Consider the following 24,413-nt stretch of genomic DNA (forward strand, 5'->3'; position numbering starts at 1 on the left):
GTCGTTTGTCGTCTGGTCTCAGCCACGTCCCACCAGCACCAGCGAAGACTTTCTCACTAGTTGCGGTATTCGTATAAAAATTTAAAAGCCACGGGGCGTACGACCGCTGGCTGTCGGTCTGTCCGGCTGTCCCGTCCCTCCCGGGGACCCGGGCATCCCTTCCACGGCGTAAAGCCAGGCTGGGCATCGCCTTCCCCCCCCTCCCCGGGGCAAGGGGCACTGGCGGGTGGCAGCAGCCTTCCCCTCCGGCTGGCCGTCCTCTTCTTCACCGCCTCTCCCCAGAGCCTGCCAGCCCCTGGTTAGGGGTGCGGGGGGCAGGGGGCTGCTCACAGCTGGGTCTCGTCGCGCGTTTCGGGGTTGCAGGGGCCCAGCTTGTTGCTGCAGCTGCTCTTGCGGCTGTGGCCATCGTTGGCCACGTGGGCCAGCGGGTCGGAGCGGATCAGGTACCTGCAGGGCACAGCCTGGTTATGCCGCTGGGACCACCCCCCTACCCCGGTTCCCCGGTGGCAGGAGGGAGCTGGGCAACCCCTGGCCTGGAGTCTGGCCCATCCTTGAGGCTGGGGCATGCAGGGAGGCCCCGTGGTGCTGTGCCCGGAGCTGCTGCTCACGGCTCTGGGGCAGCTGTTCAAATAATTCAGAGTTATTTCTCCTGGCGCTGCACAGCAGCAAAAGCCAAGAAGAAACCTCCAAGCTGCTGGCTGGATGAGCAAAGCTGGGGCTGGGGAGGTTTGGGAACAACTCAGGGACACAGTGAGGGGGAACGGACTGGGCAAGGAGGCAAAAACCCGGTCTTTACGAGAAATTATGGAAAGCAATGTGATGGGGGCAGCCCACGGCACTGGGGCAGGTCTGGGGACACGGGGAGTGCTCTTGCCCAGGGGGGAAGCCCATGGGTGGGTGGGGGGCAGCACCTACACGATGTCGTTGAGCTCCAGTCGCGTGTCCGGGGGAGGATTGATCAGGACGTAGGACAAGGTGTTCTGGTGGTCGTTCATCTCATCTGCGAGGGGAGGTGAAAGAGCTGGTGAGGAACGCCCCGACAGACGCCCCGACGGACACTCCAACAGACACCCCGGTGGCCCTCTCTCCCAACAGACCCGTTGCAGCATCCCCGAGCACGTGGCTCCAAGGGGTCATGGCTCATCCCCGAGGACAGCAAATGGGTCCCTTCCCTGGTGGAGGCCACGAGAAATGGCGTTGCCACCAAGAGAGCACCGAGACCATTGCTGCCACCTCCCTCTGTGCCTCCCCAGCCACTCCCCCACCGTGACCCAGCCCAGGGGACTGGCAGACACAACTCTTCAAAAAGTCCCTGCTCCCCTTCCCCCTCAAAAAAGTAAGATGTCTTACCTTGGTTTAGGGCAAAAAAGGGAACATGTTAATCTTGGCGTGTTAGGTATAGCACGATGACTCCAACCACTGGGTCAGGGCAGCCAAACCCCCCCCTGGGCCACTCGAATGCTCTGCCCACTTCTCCCCTTCTTGAATTACTTAATTTAGCATCATCCAGCAACAGGATTTAGTTCAGCAGTTGCTTCTTTCTTCTGCTCAAGGGAAACCACCTCTGTGGAGTTTCAGAGCTGTCGATGCCATTCAGGGATGGCTCTAAACTACAGTGACCTCCCGGGAGGGCTCGTGGCCACTGAGAGCTGCACCCGTGGGTGCTGCACAGGGCAAATGGGTGGCCTCGAGGCCGGGGGTGGGGGGCCCTGTGCTTTCCGAAATAGCTGAGAACAAGATCATGGGTGAAATGAATGGGGTGGGGGGGTGGGGGGGTGTGCAAGGCTGCGGGCGGCCAGGGAGGGGGTGGAAGCTGCGACAAATAACACCATTTACAGACTGAGTGACCGGGTGTGGATGGACAGGATGGAGAGGGGACGGACAGACGGACGCCAGGGGCAGCATGATGAGCGCGGCGGGACACCAGCTTGCTGCAAGGCTTGTCACTGGGATGCCTCTCCGGGCTATCAGAAAGGGCCCTCAGAGCAGCATCGGTGCCAATCTCGGACAAACGGAGCTCGGTTTGGTGGGCAGCGGGACCCGGGACCGGCTGCTGGGACGGGCGTTAGCTCCAGGCTGGGGGCTGCTCCCTGCGACCCGTCCTGCTGCTCCCACCACCCCCTCCCTGCTGTCCCCCTGGGCAAAGGCTGCCCTGCTACACGGCCGAGTGTCCTGCCATAACAGCACCCATGGGTGCGTGATCACCCCAGGCACAGGGAGCTGGCCAAGCCAGCCTGCGGGCGAGGAGTAGCACTGCTCTTCAGCCTTGGCACTGGGGGTGAAACCTCTGAAGCGGAGCTTTTCTCCAGCCGTGAGATGAGCCACAGCCACCACAGCCGCCCGGCCTGGTTCCCTGCACAGGGGTGCAAACAGGTCCCCCCACAACTGCCTCTGCGGTGCATTTGGCCAGAGCACGTCTGGATGGGCCCCGTAGCATCCCCGCCCTGGTACCACACACAGCGGCGCTTGCAGGGGGACAGGATACCCTCGTTCTGCTGCTCAGGCACCTCCCTGGCACCTCTGAGGCCACAGAAGGTGCCGCAGCCAGCGGAGGACTGGGACCACCCGCAGGGAGATGCCGTGTGGGACCCCCCAGACCTGTGCCGGGGTGCCCAGCCCAGGTGCCGGCCGATCCCTCGAGCTGCCGGAGAGCTTTGGCCATCCCAGTGCTCAGCCTTACAGCGAGGTGGGGACAGGGGGGTGGCAATGCTGGGACACGGGTGGCACACGGACCCTGGGACCCGACGGGAAACACGGGGTTTGCCATGACGGGGGAGGTGGGGAAGGGCCCTGGCTTGCGGCAGGTTTCCCTGCTCCATGGAAGCACCTTTTCCTGACCCCCCATGCAGCCGAGCCAGGCACTGCGAAGCCCACCAGGTATATTGCCATGTCCCCAGCAGCACCCTCCAGCAATTTCCATTTTTTTTGGGGGGGAGCCAGCGCTGAGCTCCATCTCCCGCACCCACGCAGCGATACCGCCACGTCGGAGGTTCACCCCTGGGGGTCTCCTGGTTTAGCTGGGGTGAACTGGTGGTGCTGGGCCCCTCTGCGGCAGGACGCAGGCTCTCGCTCAGCCCCGGCTCTTCTGCAGGAGGGGGAGATACCAGCCGGTCCGAGCTCTGCCCAGCACCCGCCGGCCAGCTGGCAATATACTCTGCTGGCCTGGGGCTTCCATGAGCCCCAGCTGGGGCTGCTTCTCTGATGGAGGACACAGTCTATAGGAAGATGCCAACTTTTCACCTTAAGCGTGGGCTAGTGAAGCCTACAACACAGCTAGGTCGGGCTATTGCCAACCTCTAGGCTGCTGCAGTAAACCAGGGGCCTTTCCAGGGCATTTGACACCCCTGGGGAAAGGCGTAAACGATGCAACAACCCTGCAGCTCCCACAGGCGCCAACAAGGTGCCCCGGGGCATCCGCAGCACGGGCAGCACCTGCGGCTGCTGCCGCTGCCTCGCGCCAAGCCCAGCATCCCCCACGTTAGAAAAGGGGGTCTGCTAACGCTAGAGTTGTCCAGGAGCACAACCCAAAGCCTGCGGGGGGGGCTTTCCGAGTGCTGCCTGGCCCCTGAGCTGCGGCTGACCCACGTGTGGTCAAGAGGCGAAGGGGGCCGGTGCAGGAGCTCCAGCATCTCATCGCAGCGCGCACCCGCTGCGTTCGTCCCCCGCCCTGAGAATCCCCTCCTCGAATTGCCGCTGGCTTTACAGGCCAAGAGCAACTTGCAGAGCAACGGCGGGAGGGTTTCTTTTCATGACAACCGAGGGCTGTGATTTCCCTGTAAGAATTCGACTAGAAAAAGTTCCCTGAGGTTTTTCATCTCCGTGACTCCGCGGAGCCCTGCTTTTGCACCACCATTGCAGGACAGTTTTCCAACACCACCCAACAAATTAGTGCTTGAAAGGCTCGGGTTATCTAAGGTGAAAACCGGCAAGGGTGTGGTTTGGGCTTAGCTGGCATGATCTTGTTGTACGCTGCACGCCGTGAGTCACGCGGGACTCCCAGGGAAAAGGAATTACCTTGCAAATATCCCAGGTTTACCCGATTCATCACATCACTGGCTGTTAAATTTGCTACATCCTCTACAGAACATACAGGGAAAGGCACAGACATAAACAGAGAGAGAGAGAGAGGTCAGCAAGCCATGATTCTGCAAATATCAGAGACGAGCTCCTGCACTGCAGCAATAAAATGAGCAAAAGAAAAAGGAAAGGGGGAGAAGGCAGAGCAACGTGTTCTTCCAAAACGCCATGGGTGTCCAGACACTGACGGTGACACACGGTGACAATGCACAGTCCCAGCACAGCCGCCCGCAGACCTGCCGCAGGGGCTAGGCAGCCGCTGGTCCCCCCGCCGTGCCCAACGCCCCGGTCCCAGCCAGGCATTGCCCTCCCACTCCGATGGAAGACGGGTCCTGCACACCCCCACCCGCTGCCTCCTCTCTTGCCGGAGCTCCCCTAGTTTGCTCCGGCCAAAATTCACCGGATCAGCCAGGAGAAGGATGCAAACTCCCCCACTAACCCAGCCAACGGTGCCCCGAGCATCCCGGCGGGGCTGGCTGCAGGGGGACCCTCAGCCGAGGCCGCACAGGCAGGGAAGCTGCCTCTGCCTTAACCTCTGCCTGCGCTTGCAGGGGATGCCACGCCATGGCCCGCCCTCAGCAGCACACGCTGCGGCAGCTCTTGCTTCAGGGGCAAGGGCTGTGTTTTGGGGGCACGCCGTTTCCCAGTGTCCCGCACCCCGTTTCCCAGCGCCCCACGCCCAGCAGCTCTGTAAAACAGCTTTTATACGGTGGTCAGCGCCTTCGGCTGTGCTCCGGGCTCTGCCACAGAGCTGCAGGGAGCTGGAAGTTCCCCAGAAAGAAAATTCTGTGATCAGTAATGTAGGAAAAAGAGAAGGGGGGATGTGTCACTGCAAGGCCTCGCCAGGAGCGCCCTGTGCCCCCTCTGTCCTGCCGCAAGCCGGCTCTCTCCTGCCTCCCTGCCCAGGGAGGCTGGCTGATGCCCGCAGCCATTTGTCCTACAACTCCAACCCCCCTCCTGCGCTGCATTTCTTTATGTTTTTCTCCTTCTCTTTCTCATGCCTGAAGGGCTACAAGGGAGAAGCCAGGATGGGAGAGAAGGAATCCCACCCCACCACCTCCCGAAATCGGTCCCCATCCCATCTGGGGGCACGGTGCCAGTCTGCGTGTGGGCAGAGCCTGTCGCGGGGCAGACAGATGCTCTTCAAGGATGGAGCACACAGGCAGCAGCACAGGATGGCTTAAAAGAAAGAAAGGAAAAAAAAAAAAAAACAAACCACCAAAACCAAACCAAACGAACCAAGGAAGCTGTGGGCTACAGACTCTGTCGTAACCGAGGGGTGGGGAATCATCCGAGGGGGGGGGACACAGACACCAGCACCAACAGGTAGGTGAGAAGCTTCACAAGAAATGCAGCTGCCCGGATGGACCTGAGGACGCCCCAGGGCCGTACGGGCTCATCACAGCCGGAGACAGTAGTTTCACACGCGATGAAGCAAACCACTCAGCCCTGTAGCTACCGACATATTTTTCCATGGAAGAGTTTTATGAAGGATTAAAGTCTGTAACCAAAGGGGTCTCTGCCAGCTGACGGGGCTTCACCTCTCCCTGCCACACTAGGGGGGCTCTCGGGCAGAAGGGACTTGGAGTCAGTGTGTCCTGAACCACCGTTTCTGCACGGCCGCAAAGCGGGGGGCAAGCGGGGCATCGCCCCCAGGGCTGCACGGCGGTGCTGGGTCCAGCTGCAGGCAGAAGGGCGAGCGTTACTCCGCCGCTGCAAACTCCTGCCTGGACCCATCCCAGAGCCCCAAAAGGGGGGTGGCTGCCTGCAGTCGGCCGGGGGGGGGGGGTGGCAGAGGTGGGGGGTCTGTGCTGCAGGACCCCAGCCTTGAACACGCTCGTCTGCAGAAGCACAAGCAAGCCGGGGAACGAGGCGCCGCTTGGAGCCGGGCCCAGCAGCACCCGCGGGGTCAGGCTTGGCGCGGGGGTCACGCTTGGCTTGGGGTTAGGCACGGCATGGGGTTAGGCTCGGCTTGGGGTTAGGCTCGGCACAGGGTTACCTGAGGAGCCCCGCGAGCGGGATGCACCACGGCAGAGAAGCGCAACCGAACGGCACTTACCGTACCCGGTCGTGGGCAAGCCCAGGTGCTTCATACGGTTTTTGACGAGCTCGGAAAGCTCCTGCCTCTCGGAGCGCCGGTACAAGCTGAGGCGCTGCTGGCTGATCCACTCGGCCGTCTTGCTGGAGTGCTTGTTGCCCTTCCTGCTCAGCCGGCGCGCCCACTGCATGCTCTTGCGCCGCAGCAGCGGGTGCTCGGACTGGTCGCTGGAGCACGAGTTCCTGTGGTGGCTGGTCTTGATGCCCCAGTGCTCCTTGACGTCCTTCGTGTCCTCACAGTCCTCAACATTGATTGAGATCTGTGACTGGAAGCCCAGCAGGTCACGGGGAGGGGGCGGGGTGGGGAGCCAAAAAGAGCCCGTCCTTGTCTCTGATGGGGTGGGGTCTCTCCCATGGGATGGGATCCTTCCTCTGGCCCATACGCACCCTCCCAGTGCATCATCTCTGTCCTGCTAAAACTACCAGGCCGGTGGGTTTGGGATAAGCACTGTTGAGTGGAGTCTAGCGGGCGCCTGACATCTCTCACACAACTATCTCTGGGCTGCCCAAGGGACAGCCATGCCTTTGTCTCTCTCTCTTCCATCTTACAGCAGGCGTGCTGCCACATCTCCGACACAGCCATCCCCACCGGTGCGCAAAAATTCATGAACAAAGCGGTTCAAAGCATCTCTAAGAAAGAGCTGAAACGCATTTAACTAAACGTCAACTCTGGTCTCCCTGTAGCTGCTTCCCACAAAGCTGAAAACTGAAGGAATTTCAAGCAGAGCCTGGCTCACTCCCTGCTCCTTATCCCAGTTAATTACACTTCAGAGCACCGAGGACTTTTCTCTTCCCAGACTGCTGAGGCGCAGCCGGCATCGCCCTTCTGCGGGGACAGGCAGGGCCACGACGGCACCGGGGGTGACAGCCGGCACAAAGCACGCGGTGGCTCTCGGTGGCCGGAGGAGCCGCTGGCACAAGCCAGCCCAGCGCTTGCCCGTGGGTCAACCTCGGGGTTGGTGGGGGGGGGACTGGGAGGCAGCGCTGGCAGCCAGGGTAACGCCCGACACCCCGCGCAGCCGGCGGCTGGATGCGAGCGGCACTCACCTGCGCTCTGATGTCGTGGGGCTGCAGCGGGGGAAAAAAAAGGAAAAATATCGTGTCAGGCCAGCAAACGGGGCGCCCTGCTGTGCCACATCCCCGCTGCCCCCCGGGGCCTCGGTGCCAGGCTGCTGCCCAGGGAGACGGGCGCTGGCACCGGCCCAGCTTAGCCGGCTGGGGAACCAGGACACCACCACCGGCACGCGGAGGCAGGGCTGCTGACGAAGCAAAGGCAAAGCTTCCCCTCCCCTCGCTCCTCCCCACCACTGCGGCAACCACGTCCGAGGGGCCTCATGGACCGCACCTCTGCCGGGCAGTGATGCTCGGCTGGGAGCACCGGCACAGCCCTTTCCTGGCACACGCTACCGCCGTGCCCCTACCTCGGAGGTTGCGAACATGTGTGACTCCGTCCTGTAAATCCCGATGGGAATCTCCGCACTGGAAGAGCAGAGCTTCTGAAAGAGGCGGCCGTACGTCCGGATCCACAGGTCATCTTCAGTGATCTTCATCTGAGCAACAGAGGGCAAACATCAACTGCCTGCACTGTGCAGAGAGCCCTGAGGAACACGTCAAGGCTGCTCCTGAGCTTCACCCTGGCTCATCCATGCCAGTCCCAAAAGCGAGCTGGACCCCACAAAAAGACCTCAACCATCAGAACAGTGACTTCAGTCCTTGGCAGCTCTTGGTCTTTTGGGTTCTTGGTTGTGCTGAGGTTCCCCACACATGATGGAGGGCGGCGATGACCTGGCAACGTTGCCTCCCCCACCCAGAAGAGGGGAACCCTCCACCCCCATGCACAGGGTGACAGATCCCACCAGCTCCACAATGACTTGGCCAGACGGTTTCAATCCAGGAGGACTTGGCACCTACCGCACAGAGGTAGCCAGAGCCTGGCGTGGTGTCGAGGCCCAGCAGCAACCGAGTGATGGTGATCATGTAGTCCTTCACGAACGACTTGGGGGAGACATTTGGGCAGCAACCCAGAGAAAAGATTTGCTCAGTTATTCATTGGGAGATGCAAAGGGGCAGCCACAGCTCCAGGGGTGTGTTACCCAGAGCCCGTCGGGCTCTCACCTGGTAGAGCAGCGTGTCCAGCATGCTGATGCTGAAGACCCTCCCGGCCGCAAAGGGCAGCCGGAACATGAAGGCCAGGTTGGAGCCGTTCTCTCGCTCTTTCTGGAAGAGTAAGGGGAGATGTGAGACCCGCAGGCAAACCCCGTTGGCAGGGGCTTGTTCATGTCCTTCCAAAGCAAAACCATGCAGCCTCTGCCATGCACAGGTTGCACAGAAACTAGAGGACTCATGCAAATGGGAGGACATCAGAGTAATGTTCCTGGTGGGTGTGCCAGGAGGGAAGCAGGGCAGCATCCTTACACTGGTGAAAGTCGGTTTTTTTCCCCATAGAAATGTGTGAGGCACGGTTGGGTTTTTTTGCCATGGGCTGGATGTGGCCCTTTCTCATGCCCCAGTGTCTGGTTCAGGGGAACTTTCTCCCTTGTCAGAAGATGTGTCTCAGCACGGTGACTCCACTTCCCTCCCTTACTGCAGTCACAGCATTAAACCAGATTCAGAGGTCCAGTGTGTCCAGTACAGCAGTAGGCAAAGCAGCAAGAACTCCAGCCACCAAATAAACACATAAATACGTAGAAGGAAGTAGCTAGTCCAAAGGTCAGCTGCCCACTTATTTGCTGCAAGTTATCTCGGGTAGGTGCACACTAACTATGGTAGCTGCAGCATGCAGAAGAGCACAGGACCTCGAGGGGCTCAAATGTGGTCACTCTCAGCGTTGACTTCCCAGGCCCTGCGTGCAGGGGAAGACCTTCTCTTACCTTTTCTAACTTGGAAAGGGCAAGAGAGTAACTGTCCTTTGCTCTGAACTGCATGAACCTCATGTTGGAGGGGTGAGTCAGCTCTGTGATAATGCTGAGGCTGGGGAAGAGCCTGCAATGGAAAGAAGCCTGTTATCCTGCAGCTCACTCAGAAGTGAGAGCACTCCCTGTGTTTAAAGCCTGAGGAAGATCAAAAACATCCCTATGCCTGTCTGGGGTCAGAAATAGCTGATTAGAGACTGTTTCCCAGAGCGAGCCCAATCGCAGATGTGTCCCACCGCCCATAGCCACCACCCCAGCCACCAGCACCCTTCCCAGTCTTGTCTCCAGCAGAGGGAAGTGGCCATGATGAAGCCGGGGCAGCAGTCACCCCTCACCTGAACATGGTCTGGACGTTGACAATTGTCTTTGCATCCGCCATGTAGTCCTCCTCGGCGCTCATCGTGCTCTCCTTGTCCACAACCACCAGGTTGTCGGCGTAGATGATGCCGCACTGCAGCAAGCTGTCCAGGCTGGGCAGTTCCCAAAGAGAAGAGCGCAGGGTCAGCCCTTGGAAACGACACAGGGAAGCAGCACGCTGCGATGCGCAGCGCTACAGCAAGCCCAGGCCGCTCCCAACCACCAGCTCTTCACCTGCTCCCATCTACCGGACCGGGGTTGACAACCCAAGAAGCCAAGGGTGGGCTCAGCTCTACGGTACCAACCCTGAGGCTTCTTGTGGGTTGACCCAAAAGTCTGGGCTGGGGTAAATGCGACACGTTTAGGCAGCACTATAAGTAAGAAGAGCCACATGCGGAAACACCTACTTGTCGATCGTGCCCTCCATGTAGTAAACCATGGGGAAACAACAGATGGCTTCCAGAAAGTGGTGCTCCGGCCTGGAGGAAGAGCAACAGAGAGCGAGGCGGTTCAGCAAGCCCGCAGGGCAAAGACAGATACAAAACCCACACAGGAGTTCCCAGGACCAACATCAGCCGAGGTACCCAACAGCGGCGGTGCCGTTCCCCCGCGCTCCCATCCCCACGCGATGAGAAGCCCATGAAAACCCAGGGGAGGGCTTGGTGCGATGGAAAACATCCGTGGAAAAGTACTTGCTTGTTGTCCAGCAGCAACACGATTGGGTTCAACTCTTTGCGGGACCGATAGTACGCACGAAGGGGGACAATGAAGTTATACAGTCCGTTCCCAGCCGTCTCTGCCGAAACGATAATCAGTTTGTTCTTAAACCCGTAGGCTTTGGCATCTTCAAAGCTGTTGTGCTTGCAGCCCTGTGCGGTGGAAGGCAGCGCAGGGACTCAGCAGGCAGCTCTTGGTTGCCCACCCAGCAGGCGCGGAGCCGTCCCGCTCCTGGGGGGGCTGCAGCCCCCAGGCAGCCCCACGCAGCCCCATCGTACCTTGTCCAGCCTCAGGCAGCAGAATGGGGCTTTCTCGGGTAAAAGGTGGCACAGCGTCGGGGAGCTCCCGATGTAGGGCGAGTTCGGTGGGTAGCCTTTCACGTACCTGCAGCAGAGAGAAAATCCAGCAGCGTGAGGACGTGAGGAGCGTTTTCCACGTCTTCCCCACTCAGACGCTGGAAAAAACATTTAACAGCACCAGCCCAGGATTCAAGCACGTCACTGGCAAATGCTTTGCAAAACAATCCTGCAGCAGCTGGAAATGTTCCAAAATACACATATTTAGGAATCATTTTTGCTATGCAAAGGGCCACGAGATTGTAAATATGCAGTGTTCCCAGTACGAGTGGAGAAGGCAGCAGATAGGACCATTGAACATGGTTGAAGGGAGACAGGGCAGCCAGCTCCAGGAGAGGAGGGCAATGCTGAGCCATATAAAGCAGCAAAAAACATGACGGTCCATTTTTAGAGTTCGTTCTGATGAACTGATATTTTAAAAAAAAAAAAAAAATCACCGTTTGTACTTTTGATGGCACCAGAAGTAGAAATTTTCATTCAAAGGGCAGCTAAAAGTGGACATGAATTAAAAGCCAATTTGTGAGAGTTTGCAGATACACGTCAAACTCCCCGCATCGTTGTGACAGCATCCAAACTGGTAACCAGTAAAGCGAGTGCATAAACTAACAAACGGCTTTAAAGCTGGAGTAAACACTTATTTTGCACTTTTTTATCTATGTGCAGTGGAGAATATGATCCTCTTAAAGTCAGTGAGTGAAGGGAGGCGAGAGGCCTGACAGAACAACCTGCCCATCCCCACCAGCATCTGCCTTGGTGCAACTTCGCTGATACCCAGAGGAGACTTCTCCAAAGCAGCCCAGAAGGCTCATGGCCAAGCGGTGGTTGCCCGTGTTACACATGTTTGGGTGCTCATGTAAAAGCCGAGAGGGGCTCAGCCCGAGCATCCCTCATCCACCACTGACCCCCCATCATTTACAACGGCCCCCATCTCCCTGAAACAAAGGATGGCTCAGCCAAAGGCCAGCGACTCACTCCACGACTGCCGACCCCTCCTCATCCGACTGCGTCATCTCGTCTTCCGACTGGTCGCTGAGCAGGTCGCAGGGCAGCAGGGCCGAGGTGTCGGCCAGCTCGAGGACGGGCGCGATGCTGGGCCGGCGGTTGCCCGAGCCGTTCTCCGCCGGCAGCGCCAGCTTGCTGCTGTTGGCGGGGCGGCACTCCGTGTTTTGCAGGTCCATGGCTACTGTACCTGGACGCGGCGGGGAAGGAAGCACCACAAACACGCTATAAGGAGGTGAAGGGAGCTGCGTCAGCAAAGCCTCATGCCCTTGAGCCCTGCATGGGGACGAGGTGGAGCACGTGGGGCCGCGCATCGTGCCCATTCAATGCAACCCAGATGAAGCTAAACCATCCACGGGCACGAGGAATGCAGGGAAAGCGCCCACCAGTGACCTCTGCCTGGGCATTGCTGTATGGAGCTCCCTGGGGGCACAGCTCAACTGCTGCCATGGGTGGGTGCAGGCTGCTGGCCCCGGGGACTGTCACCTTCTCCATCCCCCGGGTGTGAAAAACCTGGTTTTATGGTAGTTTTTACGATTCTGACGTATCTCAGAGATGATGACCCTCCAGCATAACCCCTACCCGCAGGTCTTTGTGGGCTCTGGGAGACACCAGCCACGTTAGGAACAGGCTGATGCCACCGTGTCCACCCCTTGCTGGGACGCTATGCTCCCCATGACTGCCCCTTCGCCCCAGTGGTCTCCTTAAGCTCCCCACGGAGAGGTGGGCATCCCCCAACACAGCGCAACACGCTCATCCTTCTCCCGCGTCCCCACCCTGTCCTCCAGCAGCTTCCAAAAACCAAACCTATTTACGGAGTATTGACCGGGGCCACCAAATCACCATCAGAAACCCCCGCCGAGGCTCTCATCCGAGTCTTGGCCAAACAGTGATTTTTTAGATGGTCGGGAACACGGGGAGTTCAAGCCAAGCCCAGGCGCTGGACCCGCCGGGCCCCCCTGCCCTGCCTGCACTCCGCAATTTCTCTCCCTCTCATTATTCTTTGCCAAAGGTCCCTCTGCGAACGAGCCGTATAATGAGAACAGTGACAAACGCTGTTCAGCAAACTGCTTGGCAGCTTGCTGGGGGATAATCTATGCAAATTGCTGCTCATGAGTACAAACGCATAAATTATTTGCCTGAAGTGTAATCTGGTTGTGTAGCGCAGGCTCCCCAAAACTTGCTTTCCTCAGAGACAAGCTGGAAGTAATGGCTCATGGTATTTTTTATTTGTGAAAATGCACCACTTGCTGCAGAGCAAACTATGCTTTTCCTCGGGCTGTGATTCATAAACATGATTTAAGATGCAGCCAATGGCATTTATTCTTCCAGCCAGGGCTTGGGGCATTTATGCAAATATTGTTAATGATAATGGACACCACAAGCTTTAATAATGATATTTGAGCTTGCTAAGAGCATCCAGGGTGCAAGGAGCAGCGTGTATTTTACTGGTGAGGCGACTGGGACAGGGGATGGAAAGGGATTTTCACCGGCTTCAGCAAAACCCAGGGCAGGGGACAGCAAGGCGTTTGCAAAAAAGCAAAATAAACCCAAACCTGGGGAAGGAAATTAAATCAAACCTGAGGAAGGAGATGAAGTGGTGCACACCCCCTCTCCCTGGGAGCCCCACTGCCCTCCTGCCCCACCGAGGAGCCGCCGACTCACCCATGCTGGCGATGATGCTGTGCACAGGCAGGCGGGATGGGCCGTCGTAGGTGCCTCTCCCTGCAAAGCCCTTCTTCTTCTGCTTCTCCTCCTGCTTGAAAATGAAGGCAGAGTTCTCCTCCTTGGTGATGTTGATGTAGAAGCAGGTGTCGGACGCTGCCATGATGTGCCGCGGGCCGGGGTTCAGCAGGATGCTCTTGTTCTCCTCCCTCCGGATGCCGATCAAGCAGACGCCGTACCTGTGCCGGGAAGACGACGTGGGCATTCACAGCTGGAGAAAAGCCCCTTTGGGGCTTTGTCCCTGCACGAAGGACCTCGCAGCACCCTCCAGCCCCAGCCCCGACCCCCGCAAGGGATGCAGGCTGGCAGATACGCCCTGCCCGCCCCTGCCCTTACTTCTTGTGCGCGTGGAAGGCGGCGTAGGTGAAGCTCTTCCCCTCGTACTCCATGAAGAACTTGCTGTCGCCCATGCGGATGTGGTACACCTCGTTGCCCGAGCAGCGCCCGTACATCCGCTGCCACTGCTCCGGGGACTCCTGGCCCTCCCTGTAACGACATGCCGGGATGGACCCCGCAGGGATGGGACCTCCCGTTGTGTCGCGATGGGAACCGCCCCCCATGGTGCCAGGACAGGACACCCTGGTGCTGGCACAGATTCTGGCACATCAGGCAGCTCCCGGGGCAGAGCCGTACGGCGGGAGCGCTCGTAAGGGCTGAAGCTGCCATTTAGACCGACAGTGGCGAGATTACAGCGAAGCATCTTCACGAGCTGTTGGCATTTGCAGGCTGAGGATGAGCTCGTTTTCACTGCTGATTTTAAGTGCCTTTTTATTTAACGAGGCCTTCCAGGGGGGGAGCACAGAGACAGGGTTCAGAGCCCACGTTGGCAAACAGGTCTGAGCGTGGGGTGGAGAGTCATCTGGCAATGACGTTTCATAACTCTTTTGATGGCACTTTACCCAAAATTCAGACATTTCTAACAAGTGAAGCAGGACAGCACCCACACCACCGCTTTACCAGGCTGGCAGAGCTCCTTCCAGCCATGCTGTGTATAAACCCACCAAACAGCCTGGCAGGACCTGGCTTTGCACACGCAGTGAATTATCCTTCCCGCCAGCGGGACCGTGCCAGTAGAAAGAAGACATCTTTTTTATTCCTAGTCTCTGGAAAGGTGGTGTTGGCCAGTCCATCTGTACTGGTATGTTCCCCCATAATACAAGCTTTTGCTCCCAAGCTGCTGGGGGGGTCCCAGGTCCCACTATGCTCCCCCAGACCCACTGCAGTTCCCCACCCTCCATTCCTGGGCTCAGAACCCCTGGTTTTGCTGTCTCTCCACACTCAGGCTGGGGCAGCGGAGGTGAGGGCAGGCAGGGGCAGGCAGGGGCAGGCAGGGGCAGGCAGGGCGACGCGCGGGCAGCACTCACTGGCCACGGGAGGTGTGCACCAGCAGCGTGATGAGGGTGGAGGTGGCAGGGCAGACGCAGTTCAGCGCCAGCATGGCGTATTTGCACTCCTCTTCGCAGACAACATGATCTGAAAGGCAGAGGGGGCCGTTATGGCAGGGAGAGGGACGGATGGGTTCCTTGGCTGGTGGTGTCTGGGGCTGTAGTAATTTTGGGGTGGTGATGGAGGCTGGGTGGTTTCTCCTTCTGGCAGTCTGGGAGGGCTTTCAGGCGATTAACAGCCCACGGGGAACACCACGAATGGGATGAACACAGGCAGGAAAACAGGGCTGTAGGCTGGAAACCAGCCAGGTGGACACCAGTCCACCACCACCAGGTCCTCACGCCCAAGCACGCATGGGACTGGTGTGCCCACCCTGAGGCAGCCCGGAGCCAGTTCTCCCCCAGTCTCAGGCACATTGCTGCAGGCTTTAGTGTGCATCATGATAAAGGGGCTAATGGCCCTAAAATATCTTCCAGCAATTGGGAAGAGTCTCAGCACCAGGTCATGGACTTCTCTGAGACGGAAACACTGCTGGAAACACTCGTGATGGCAGGTAAGACAGTCCAGACCACCAAAGCGAGCAGTGCTGCCCACTGCTGCACAGCCCCTCCAACTCACCGGCAAACTTGACATGGAACTTGTTTTCGGGCTTTAGGATCTGAACGTAGAGAGGACAGTTCGGAGCAAAATCTTTCACAGCCCAGGCTCTCAGGATGGTCTGGTGGTCCTAGCCGGGGAGAAGAGCAAGAGCTACTTGTCTGATGGCTTATTTTCCCCAACACTTCTACACCCAGGATGAACTGCAAAGCACCCAGCCACTGTAGAGACATACGGCAAGGGCTCCTCCAACACCCACTGCTAATGGGGGATAAGCCCCCTCTCCTGCTCCCCAAAACCCACCACTGATGGGAAACTGAGACATCAGAGGGAAGGTGAGCCCGCAGGGGCTCAGCCAGCGGCACACTACCACATGTCCCCGTGCTGTCCCCATGCCACCTCTGTGTTATCTCTGTGGTCACTGCCTGCCCACGTGGACCCTTCAGTGGCTTCGTTACAAGCCTGAGTGCCAAGTGCCAAAGGAGGGAAGGGCCAAGAAGTGCTTCAGCAGCGGGGAAGGAGCGTGGCACCCTTTGCTCCGCACATTAGCACCTGCAGAAAAGACCCCTCCAGTGGGGCTGTGCGGGCTCAGGACGACATGGGCAGACAGGAGCCACCACCATGGCACGGGCAGTATCCCTGGCGCCAGGCAGCAGCGAGAGCTGTCACTGCTGCCACCTCCTCCCTCTCCCATAGCTCCAAAACTAAGATATTCCCAGCAAAGTCCCTGCCCAGGCTGGGTAAGATTGCATTAGGCGAGGAGGTTTTGGGCTGAGCTGCCCCAGGGGTGCACAGCCTGGGCGGGTGCCCAGGGCACAGAGCTCAGCACTCAAACCCCACGGTCTCACCCCGGCTGCCTCTTGGCATGCCCCTGTGCCGTGCAGAGGCAAGATGCAGCAACCACCCTGGTCCCTTCTGGCCTGAAAAATTAATAATCTCCGACTGCGCTTACCGCCGCGGTGCGGTCCACCTCGTTTCGGCTGCTGAGAATGAAGCAGGCTTCGCCGTTGTCCATCCTGCAAACAGAGAGCAGCAACCCCATGACTTGCACGGGCCAGCAAAGCTGGACATCTGCCCGTACCAGCCGAGGCTCTGCCAGCCCTCTCCGAGACCCCAGCGAAGGCATGCAGGGATGCCCATCGTCATGCATCCGGGCTGACATTACTGGGGACCCTCCTCTGTGGCTCCAAGTCCTGTGGGCAGCTCAGCAGCGCGGCAGGACCGGCCTCGCCATGGATGTGCAGCGTGTCCCTCTGCTCACTTGGCTCTCATGAGGTCCTGGTCCTTCAGCGCGGAGCCCTGGAGGTAGATCACTCGCTGCGACCACAGAGGGATCTGCAGGACCCGCCGCACCTGGATATCCATCTCTGTTGGGCAAAGTATCACCACGTAGTAATCCTGAAAGAGAGAGGCTCGCGTGGGTCAGCAAGCTGGCAGTCCCACTGCTGCAGCGAGCTGAGAAACGGGGTTCTGCTGCCTGAGTGAACAGCTCCTGCGGGGCTCCTGATATTCGTCCCCTTGTGGGACACCCTCTGCCCCTGCTCTAGGGCCCTGCAAGGGTCTTGGAAAACACAGCAGCGGCTTCACCACCTCGTTCTGCATAACAAAGCTAGCACAGGCACATCTACATGCCCACGGCAAAGTGGAGTCTCTTGCAGTTACAGGGACAAGCAGGGTTTTAAAGCTTGAATGTGTGGAGTCGAGGTGAGTTGATGGTAATGAAGCATATGTGAGTGCTGGAACGCAATGCAAATCTGAAACACTCTTGTCCTGGGGAGGAGGAAAGGCACAGTCATTTGCAAGAAGGTCACTTATTACGCGGGGATGCTCCAGCAAGAGCTGGGTAAATCCCACTGAGGTTGAGCAACTCACATGTTCTGCTTCTGTCTGAGACTCTGCATTCAGCAAAGACATCCTCACACTTAGAAAAGTCCCTCTGGTCCCTCTCCATGTGCTTACACAGTGCTCTAACAGGCTAATGAGGTGGATCAGGCAGAGAGAACCCCACCACTGAGAAGGCAAAGCAAGGTGGCTCCAGGGTACCACTTGTCACCTCTCCTTGGCCAGTGCATGCGCTTCCCGGTGCTGGGCTGGATGGTTTTTACCTTATTCTTTGCCACATCCACTGTGGGCTGGGCAGGGCATTCACCACACAGCGACCCCGCCGTGCCCAACAAGGGCTGCGAGCCTGGCAAGGGCAAGCGCTGACCGAGCACAGCGTGGCGACACGCCTGGTCCTCACCTGCAGGCGCGGGTGGGCGTAAAACTCATTGAGGAAGTCCATGAGGAGATCAATCTTGAGGGAGCTGACACAAAGGACGACGTGTTTCTCCGTCTGGGCACGGTGGCGGCTGTAATTGCCTCCTGACTTCTGCCGCTCCATCCACAGGTAGACGAGCTCCTCGAACTGCAAACAAAGGCAGAGAGCTGACGTCCCCGTCGGCAGGGCTGCCCGGCTGCAGGCCCTGAATCCCTCTTCACCCTCGGCTGCACAGCTCTAACCTGGAGCGGCAGCACGACCAGGGCGACGCAAATCATGATCACGACGAGGAGCTGGGAAGGCCAGATCTTTGGTGTCACGTCTCCGTAGCCCACGGTGGAAAAGGTGACAATGCAGAAATAGAAGGACTTGAAGAGGGAGAGCTTCTCACCTGCTCTTTCTAAATGCTGGATGCCACAGGTCCTGAAGGGAGAAGGCACACATCACAGCAAGTGCTTCCTAGCCCGGGAGACAGGCAGTGCCCACAGCGCCTGCTGAAGTCGGTGGGGAACCCTAGAAGGTGATTTACACCCCTGTCCACGGAGGGAATTCATCTATAACACGCTGTCAGCACCAGCAGTGGATTAATGTCACCCACAGAAATGGTTCAGCTAGTGGCGCTTACAGATGAAGGAGTTAGTTTGATGTGGTTGCTCACCAAAGCAGCATGGGGAAGACTAGGTCCCAGGTGATGGGTCACAATAAGACCATGCCACGGACAGCAGGCTGAACATCACCTGGGGACTGCCCTTGAATTGCAAAAAACAAAAATCCCTCCCAGTAAGGCTCTGGAGTGACTCAGCCCATGGGAAGGGCTCTCACTTACAGGGGGGACGCGCTCTGGCAGGCAGAAGCAGGTCCCACCGCCCAGTCCCAGCCCCGTGCTGCTGCCCTTGCAAAGATGTGCTGCCTCGCTCCCCATGGTTAGACAGGCAGCATAACTCCACAAACCTGCAGTTTCGAAGTAGTCTTGCTAAACCCAAGTGTCACCTAAGTTGTCCTGGACCCGAATTGTATCCCTGTCACATCCACCAAGAATGTCCACTGCCCCAGCAGACGGGAGGCGCCACGGGCAGGGAGCACTGATGAGCTCCCAAATTGCATTAGTCATTCACATCAGAGGATCGTCTTTATTGCCAAGGACTCATGAGCCTAAAAGCTTCATTTCCTGGCCGTTCAGCAGCTTAATGGTATTACATGCTTCAAAGCCAGACCGAGGGAGCCAGAGGAAGATTCAAGAAACCTAATTCAGAGCTGAGTACCCAGCGATGAGACCTGACTCCTTCATAAAGAGATGCCCTTGTTGTCGGCAACACGTAGGGTAAAGGGCCCAGTTAATTAGCAAGAGCCCCAGTGGCCTATTACACAAACGAGCTCAGCAGCCACGGTAACTTGGTGGGGAGGAAGACCACGGTTGGAGCTAGCGAGCGCAATGGGTCCTGGCAAATGAACTGTCACACACGTCCAAGCCCGTGTCCCCACGGGAATCTGCTGTCCCTGCCCCGGACCCTGGAGCACTCACAGCCCTGCTCTGAGCCTCATGTCCACATCATCCATCTCCCTCTGACAAAGCCCTCATCCTCACACATGCCCATTGAAAAGTTCCTGTTAAAATCTTATAATTAGGGAGGATAATTAGTTTCTAAAACAGGAATTGATCTTCCCAGTGTTCAGTGCGCTGGGGAATGAAGCAAGGCAGGGACGACCCCAGCACCAGAGGCTGGTGGTGCAGGAGGTCTTCCCAAAGCTCCAGCAGACGTGGCTGTGCCCAAGCCAAAGCCCACGGACAGGAGAGAAGAGCTGTGACATGGTCCTCGCCATGGCTCCCCCGATTCCAAAACTCAGCCTGAGGAACTGAGTCTAGTCCCACTAGTACAGGAAGAATGCCAGAGACTTGGGAGTTCAATCGGATCAGCAGCCCTGCGCAGTTATACTTTCTTCAGTGTGCACAAACCTCTCAGGCTGAAAAATCAAGCTAGAGGACACTGCTTAAAGGCAGAATCTCCTCCGGCCTCCCAAATCACCACGTTACATCCTGGCAGTGCCCTCCTGCCACAGCTGGGAATGTCCCAGCCCACCTGCCCCTCCTGTAAGCCCTGTGAGAGCCCGACGCCACCAGTCACCCCTGGGATGTGCAAAGCTGATTCCCCTGGATGAAGAAGGTCATTCCATGAAATGAAGAGCAACACTCACCCCGTGAACACGAGACACAGGAGAGTGCAGATCAGAATGAGCACCTGGTTAAACATTGCAGACTGGGTCCTTTGTATGGCTCGGTGCAGGTCATTCTGGGAAGAGAGGAGAGGACTCACCAACTTGGGGAGGCTGAGGGTACAGTACTCCTCCAAGCACCAACTGCTGCCTTGCTGGCTCCAGCAATGCCCCCCAAGATGAAGGTCAGGCCAGAATTTGGCCCTTGAAAAGGGATGTGCATTTCTGTGAGCAGGTCTGGGCTCTGCTGCCGGGCGAGACAGCTGGAGTGGGCATGTGGGAATGGCTGGAATATCTTGTCCTGCTGAAATAACACATCCCAGGGACAGCCAGAGGCCATCCCTGTCAATGCACAGCCAACAGAGTCAACGTGGCTCAGACACCGAAGGGCTCCTGCTCAGGTCCACAGCCCAGCATCACCAGCTGGCAAAGCCTCACCTCCCACCAACCTTGGCAGGGCTGCACGCACTGAGCACCAAAAACCTGCCCAAGAACCGGCAGGAGGTGAGGGCCCTGCTCCTGGTCATGCCACCCTCGGTATCCCCAGGGCAGAGGGACCCAGGGTGAAAGGGGTGGGATGTGGGATGTGTCTGGTCACTCACGATCATGTTCTCCAGGGCGTACTTGGCCAGCCAGCAGTTCAGAAACACAGGAATGAACAAATTCCGCAAAGGAGGCCAGAATATCTACGAAAGCAAGAGTTACTTGCAGAAAAATCCATGTTCTCTATCAGAAAAAAACGATGAAGAGCCAATCTGAGCGCTGTTGGGAAGGATCCATCTCCAAACCAAGCACTGGCCTCTGCAGAGGCTGATGCCAAATGCTGCCCTGCTCCCCCAGCTGCAGCGGAGCAGCTGGAAAGGGAGGATGGTTATTGGGACAACGCTCCAGAGAAAGTCATTGTGTTGAAATATATGGAAGAAAAAAATTGCCTGCCAGCTTTAAATACTAATTTGCCACACATTCATTTTTCTTTATTTCACCACCAAAAGTACAGTACTTACTAAACTTAAAGCTGCTTTAAAATGTCACCGGGAAACACTCACCGTGATAATAAATGGCACCGTGTTGATCATCTCAAGGATGAACGAGATGCGAAAAATCTGTTCCCAGATGTTCCCCTGGGGAGTTAAAAACAAATAATAGTTAAATAAGCTTAAAAATCTGCCAAATGACAATTAAAAAGCTCCCACTCTGCCACCAACCCTGCTAGATGGGGGAAGTATGCCAGAGCAGCCAGAGAGATGCTCCGGTTTGCCTGCAGGAGAGACATCAGTGCTGGTCACACAAAACCTTCCCAAACTGTTCAGCCCTTTCCACAGCCACAACGTCCCTCTGTCCATCACTGCTGCTGCCCAAAGCCAGGGGACAACAACGCTTCATGTAAGGATGGAGAATGAGTGTGACTGATATAGGTCGCTGGCACTCAAACCAGGCGAGTGACACAGAGTCTGAGTCTCTTCTGCCAACTCTCCCAGGGACCCTGAGAAGATGCCATTTGTTAAGGTCACTTTTCTTGTCCATTTTAAGGGGCTTTGATCCAAAGGAGTCAGCCTGTGCCTCTCCCTGTCTGGCTTGGAGCAGTGCCCGCTACCTCCGGAGGCAGCAGACCTCGGCACAAGCAGGAGTCTCGCTGTCAAGCTCAAGTCCAGGTTCTCAACCTTAGGAAACAGCGTGCAGCAATCTGGGGCCCCCCCAAAACAAGCAGTGACTCTTTGTAAAACAGGACTGAATTTAAAGGAAAGTGGAAAAAGAAGAGATCCTCCAGCTCTGCTCCACCAAGCGCTCATCCAGCAGCCCAAGGGGGAATGAGAAGGAAAACAGCCACAGCCAGCTGAGACAAGGCTGAGACAAACGCCCTCTCAGGATGCTTCAGGCTCCTGACAGCTTGAAGACAGAGAAATGAATTCACGCCGGGGGGTGAGACCCAGGCTGCGCATCACTGTCCACCGCCCGCCCCGGGGCACTCACCTTGTAGCTGAGATAGATGAGCAGCATGGTCTCCAGAAAGCTGATTAAAGCTATGCTGACCTGCAGGGACAGAGAGGCAAGGGCTGCCGAGGGCTCGTCCGACGCACCCTCAGTCAGTCAGAGCTCTGCCGGGCCCCCCCTGCCCCGCACGGGGAGGAGCCCACGGGTATCGCCGACAAGCGCCCGTTCGTTTGCCTTCCCCGCACCCGTTCGGGCTCGACGTGTGAGCGCCTGTCGCGCACCAGCAACAGGCGAGCTGGCAGCCCCGAGCAGAAGCCGAGCCAGCCCTCCTGCAACCGACTTCCCAGGCAGCTGCCCAGTCTGAAAACAGCCTGTTACTGGTACAGCTGCGTCCAGGCTGGTGAGGAGCCGAGCCAGACCCATGGTTTTATCTTCTACAGCTTGTCCTCTCCTCTCGGGCCCCGGGATTTTCACCCAGGGCCATGTGGCTGCTCCCAGCAGAAGCCCCAGCTCCTTTTCTGCTCACCCAAGAGAACCCGTTGCCCCTCGCTGCTGCAGGCAGAGGATGCCCGGACACACGCTGGCGGCAGAGCTCAAACCCCAGCTCCTGCTGTGCTCCCGCGCAACCACGCCCGAGGTCGGGGCACTCACCTGCACAGCCCACAGCGGCATTTTTCTATCCACCCAGAAGATGTGTGACCTGCAAAGAAAATTCAAAATGGGTCTAAACTGCAGCCTAACTAGCAGTGCCTTTACCCGCCACCGAACGCAAATCTGAGGCCACCGCTGATGCAGGATCCAGCACAGGACTGGTACTGGTGCTCCTTACTGGACAGTTTGTTCAAGCAGCCTCTGTACTGGGAATAAGCCCTTCCCAAGGGTGCAGCCACAGGCCCTTGTCAATTGATTTGATCCTGGGATGCTGCTCCGCAGCCCTTGAGCAGCCCCGTGACTGAGAAATGGCCACAGGCAGCTGCCAGCACCAGCCACGTCCACCGCTGCATCCCCGCGTCCCAGCAGAGCCAGACCCCAGCACCGGAGCAACTCTTGACTCACCAGTTTATCTTCGTGGACTGGTTGAATACCGTGTAATTCTGCTTTTCGCATTCCCAGCTGGGAGAAGAGAAAGACAAAGCAGGGGAACGCCGTCAGCGGTGGGGAGGAAGGAGAAGGAGCGATAGCGTGGGCTCCCCGGGCTCATGGGGTGCCCTTGCCGCTCTGTCCTGTGGCTGGGGGAGGCCCCCAGACAACACTCCCATGGGTTCAAACACACACTGGTCCCTATAGACGGGGCTTTCCACAGGAGCCTGTCTCACCCAGGCATTTTTGAACACCTTACTGCTGGAGAATAAGACCCACCAGGTACTTCAGCCTGCACCAGCGATGCTGCCGAACGCTGGTACTCGCCGGGCACGGTGCTCCCAGGGCGCAGTGCTGGGACACAGGGCTGCAGCTGGGAACTGCCAGGTTACAATTAGCAAAAGCTGCTGAGCTTTGGCTTCTAGGACAAGGCTAGCTGGACCCCGCGCAGCCAGGCAGGCAGGCAGCACCGAAGCCAAGCTCTCCCTCTGCCTTGCTGCGAGGGATGCGGTCCCGCTGGCCAGCGTCTATTTTGCCACCCACCCTCAGGAAAGTGGGTTTTCCCAAACTGCAGCTGTGCTAAACCTTTCCAGGATGTGTGTCTGTGTCACACTTAATTCTCACAGGTTTGAAACCACTTTTGGACCATGCAGATGTACTTAGCAGTCTGCAACCTTTACAAAGAGAAAATTAAATTGCTAATTTTCCTAGCTCTTGGAAAAAAACCCCACACTGTACGTGAGCTAAACAAAGCAAGGACATATTAAAAATAGGCTTATACTGAAGCTCAGAGCAAAGCTGATGTATGTAATCATCTGTCAACTCAGGGATCTAAATGGCAAAACGTATTTCCTTCCCAAACGCTTAAATGGGATTTAGCATAAGTGTCTTCAAGGGCGTCAGGATTCAGAAAATACCTGCATGGTGACACACTGAAATCATGAGCTCTTGCCTGTGTCTGAAGGCCACGTTGCATCCCTGACCATTAGAGCCAGGCAGCGTTCGGAAATGAACCTAACCCTGAATTTTTCCACCCCCTTTTCCCCGTGTGCTGTGCAGGGCCAGCAGACGCCCACACACCTCTCCAGGGGGTGTGAGCAGGAAGCAAAGCCCACCAGACCACCAAGTTTTTGCTTAACTCCCAGTTCAAACAACTGGAGCGAGGAAAACCACCCATCGTGCCTCTACGCACCCGACGTGAGTGGCTGCCCCCACATCCACCCTGGCCACTGCACGGGGTGGACTGGGGAGCCCGGCAGCGTCGGGGGCACTCACCAGCCTATGCCCTCCTCGGGGTTGTCGAGCAGGACGCGGACGATGTAGAGGAGGCAGGTGAGCAGCTTCAGCGAGAAGTTGAAAAGCCGGATCCTCAGGCCTGTGGCAGAGGGGAGCACGGCTGGGGCCAGGCAGCGCACCCCGGGCACCCCATGCACCCCGGACACCCTCTGCACCCCACAGCACAGCCCCTTTAGTTTCCCACAAGCTCTGCACGGCCCCACACACTGCAGGACCCCGCTGAGCCCCAGGGGAGCTGCAGGAGCCCCAGGGCAGCACACAAATGTTGCTCATGCTTTGCCTGGGGCTCTACGCCTCCTACCCAGTGTCAGCTATAGAGGAGTCTAATATAGAAATAAATAACGATGAGTCAGCTCCTTGATGGCCCCAATAGATGTGAGGGAGAAGCGAGGGAGCTGCTGGAGTGTATCC

General features: G+C 57.8%; 1 protein-coding gene across 5 annotated transcripts in view; it reads right to left on the bottom strand.

Moving 5' to 3' along the window:
- Positions 1-326: 326 nt before the first annotated feature.
- The window catches only part of KCNT1 (potassium sodium-activated channel subfamily T member 1), an 88,395-nt gene continuing 64,308 nt past the window's right edge, over positions 327-24,413 (bottom strand). For 2 of the 5 annotated variants that reach the window (XM_086475601.1, XM_086475602.1), the window contains exons 4-31: positions 23,982-24,081; positions 22,683-22,739; positions 22,278-22,326; positions 21,666-21,725; positions 20,741-20,815; positions 20,297-20,380; positions 19,677-19,771; positions 17,726-17,906; positions 17,466-17,630; positions 16,485-16,621; positions 16,176-16,239; positions 15,245-15,353; positions 14,605-14,713; positions 13,577-13,726; positions 13,181-13,419; positions 11,489-11,705; positions 10,439-10,544; positions 10,140-10,312; positions 9,851-9,922; positions 9,422-9,556; positions 9,045-9,156; positions 8,290-8,391; positions 8,086-8,169; positions 7,596-7,724; positions 7,222-7,242; positions 6,137-6,440; positions 916-1,000; positions 327-447 (exon numbers count right to left, since the gene is read on the bottom strand). In XM_086475601.1, coding sequence (XP_086331727.1) covers positions 327-447; positions 916-1,000; positions 6,137-6,440; positions 7,222-7,242; positions 7,596-7,724; positions 8,086-8,169; positions 8,290-8,391; positions 9,045-9,156; positions 9,422-9,556; positions 9,851-9,922; positions 10,140-10,312; positions 10,439-10,544; positions 11,489-11,705; positions 13,181-13,419; positions 13,577-13,726; positions 14,605-14,713; positions 15,245-15,353; positions 16,176-16,239; positions 16,485-16,621; positions 17,466-17,630; positions 17,726-17,906; positions 19,677-19,771; positions 20,297-20,380; positions 20,741-20,815; positions 21,666-21,725; positions 22,278-22,326; positions 22,683-22,739; positions 23,982-24,081 — 3,335 coding nt within the window. Of the gene's footprint in view, positions 448-915; positions 1,001-4,014; positions 4,078-6,136; positions 6,441-7,221; positions 7,243-7,595; positions 7,725-8,085; positions 8,170-8,289; positions 8,392-9,044; positions 9,157-9,421; positions 9,557-9,850; positions 9,923-10,139; positions 10,313-10,438; positions 10,545-11,488; positions 11,706-13,180; positions 13,420-13,576; positions 13,727-14,604; positions 14,714-15,244; positions 15,354-16,175; positions 16,240-16,484; positions 16,622-17,465; positions 17,631-17,725; positions 17,907-19,676; positions 19,772-20,296; positions 20,381-20,740; positions 20,816-21,665; positions 21,726-22,277; positions 22,327-22,682; positions 22,740-23,981; positions 24,082-24,413 lie in introns of all 5 variants that reach the window. The other 3 variants (XM_086475600.1, XM_086475603.1, XM_086475604.1) reach the window with 3 other exon arrangements.

Source organism: Leptosomus discolor, chromosome 19 (genome assembly GCF_034619465.1).
Source record: "Leptosomus discolor isolate bLepDis1 chromosome 19, bLepDis1.hap2, whole genome shotgun sequence".
NCBI classification, from domain to species: domain Eukaryota; kingdom Metazoa; phylum Chordata; class Aves; order Leptosomiformes; family Leptosomidae; genus Leptosomus; species Leptosomus discolor.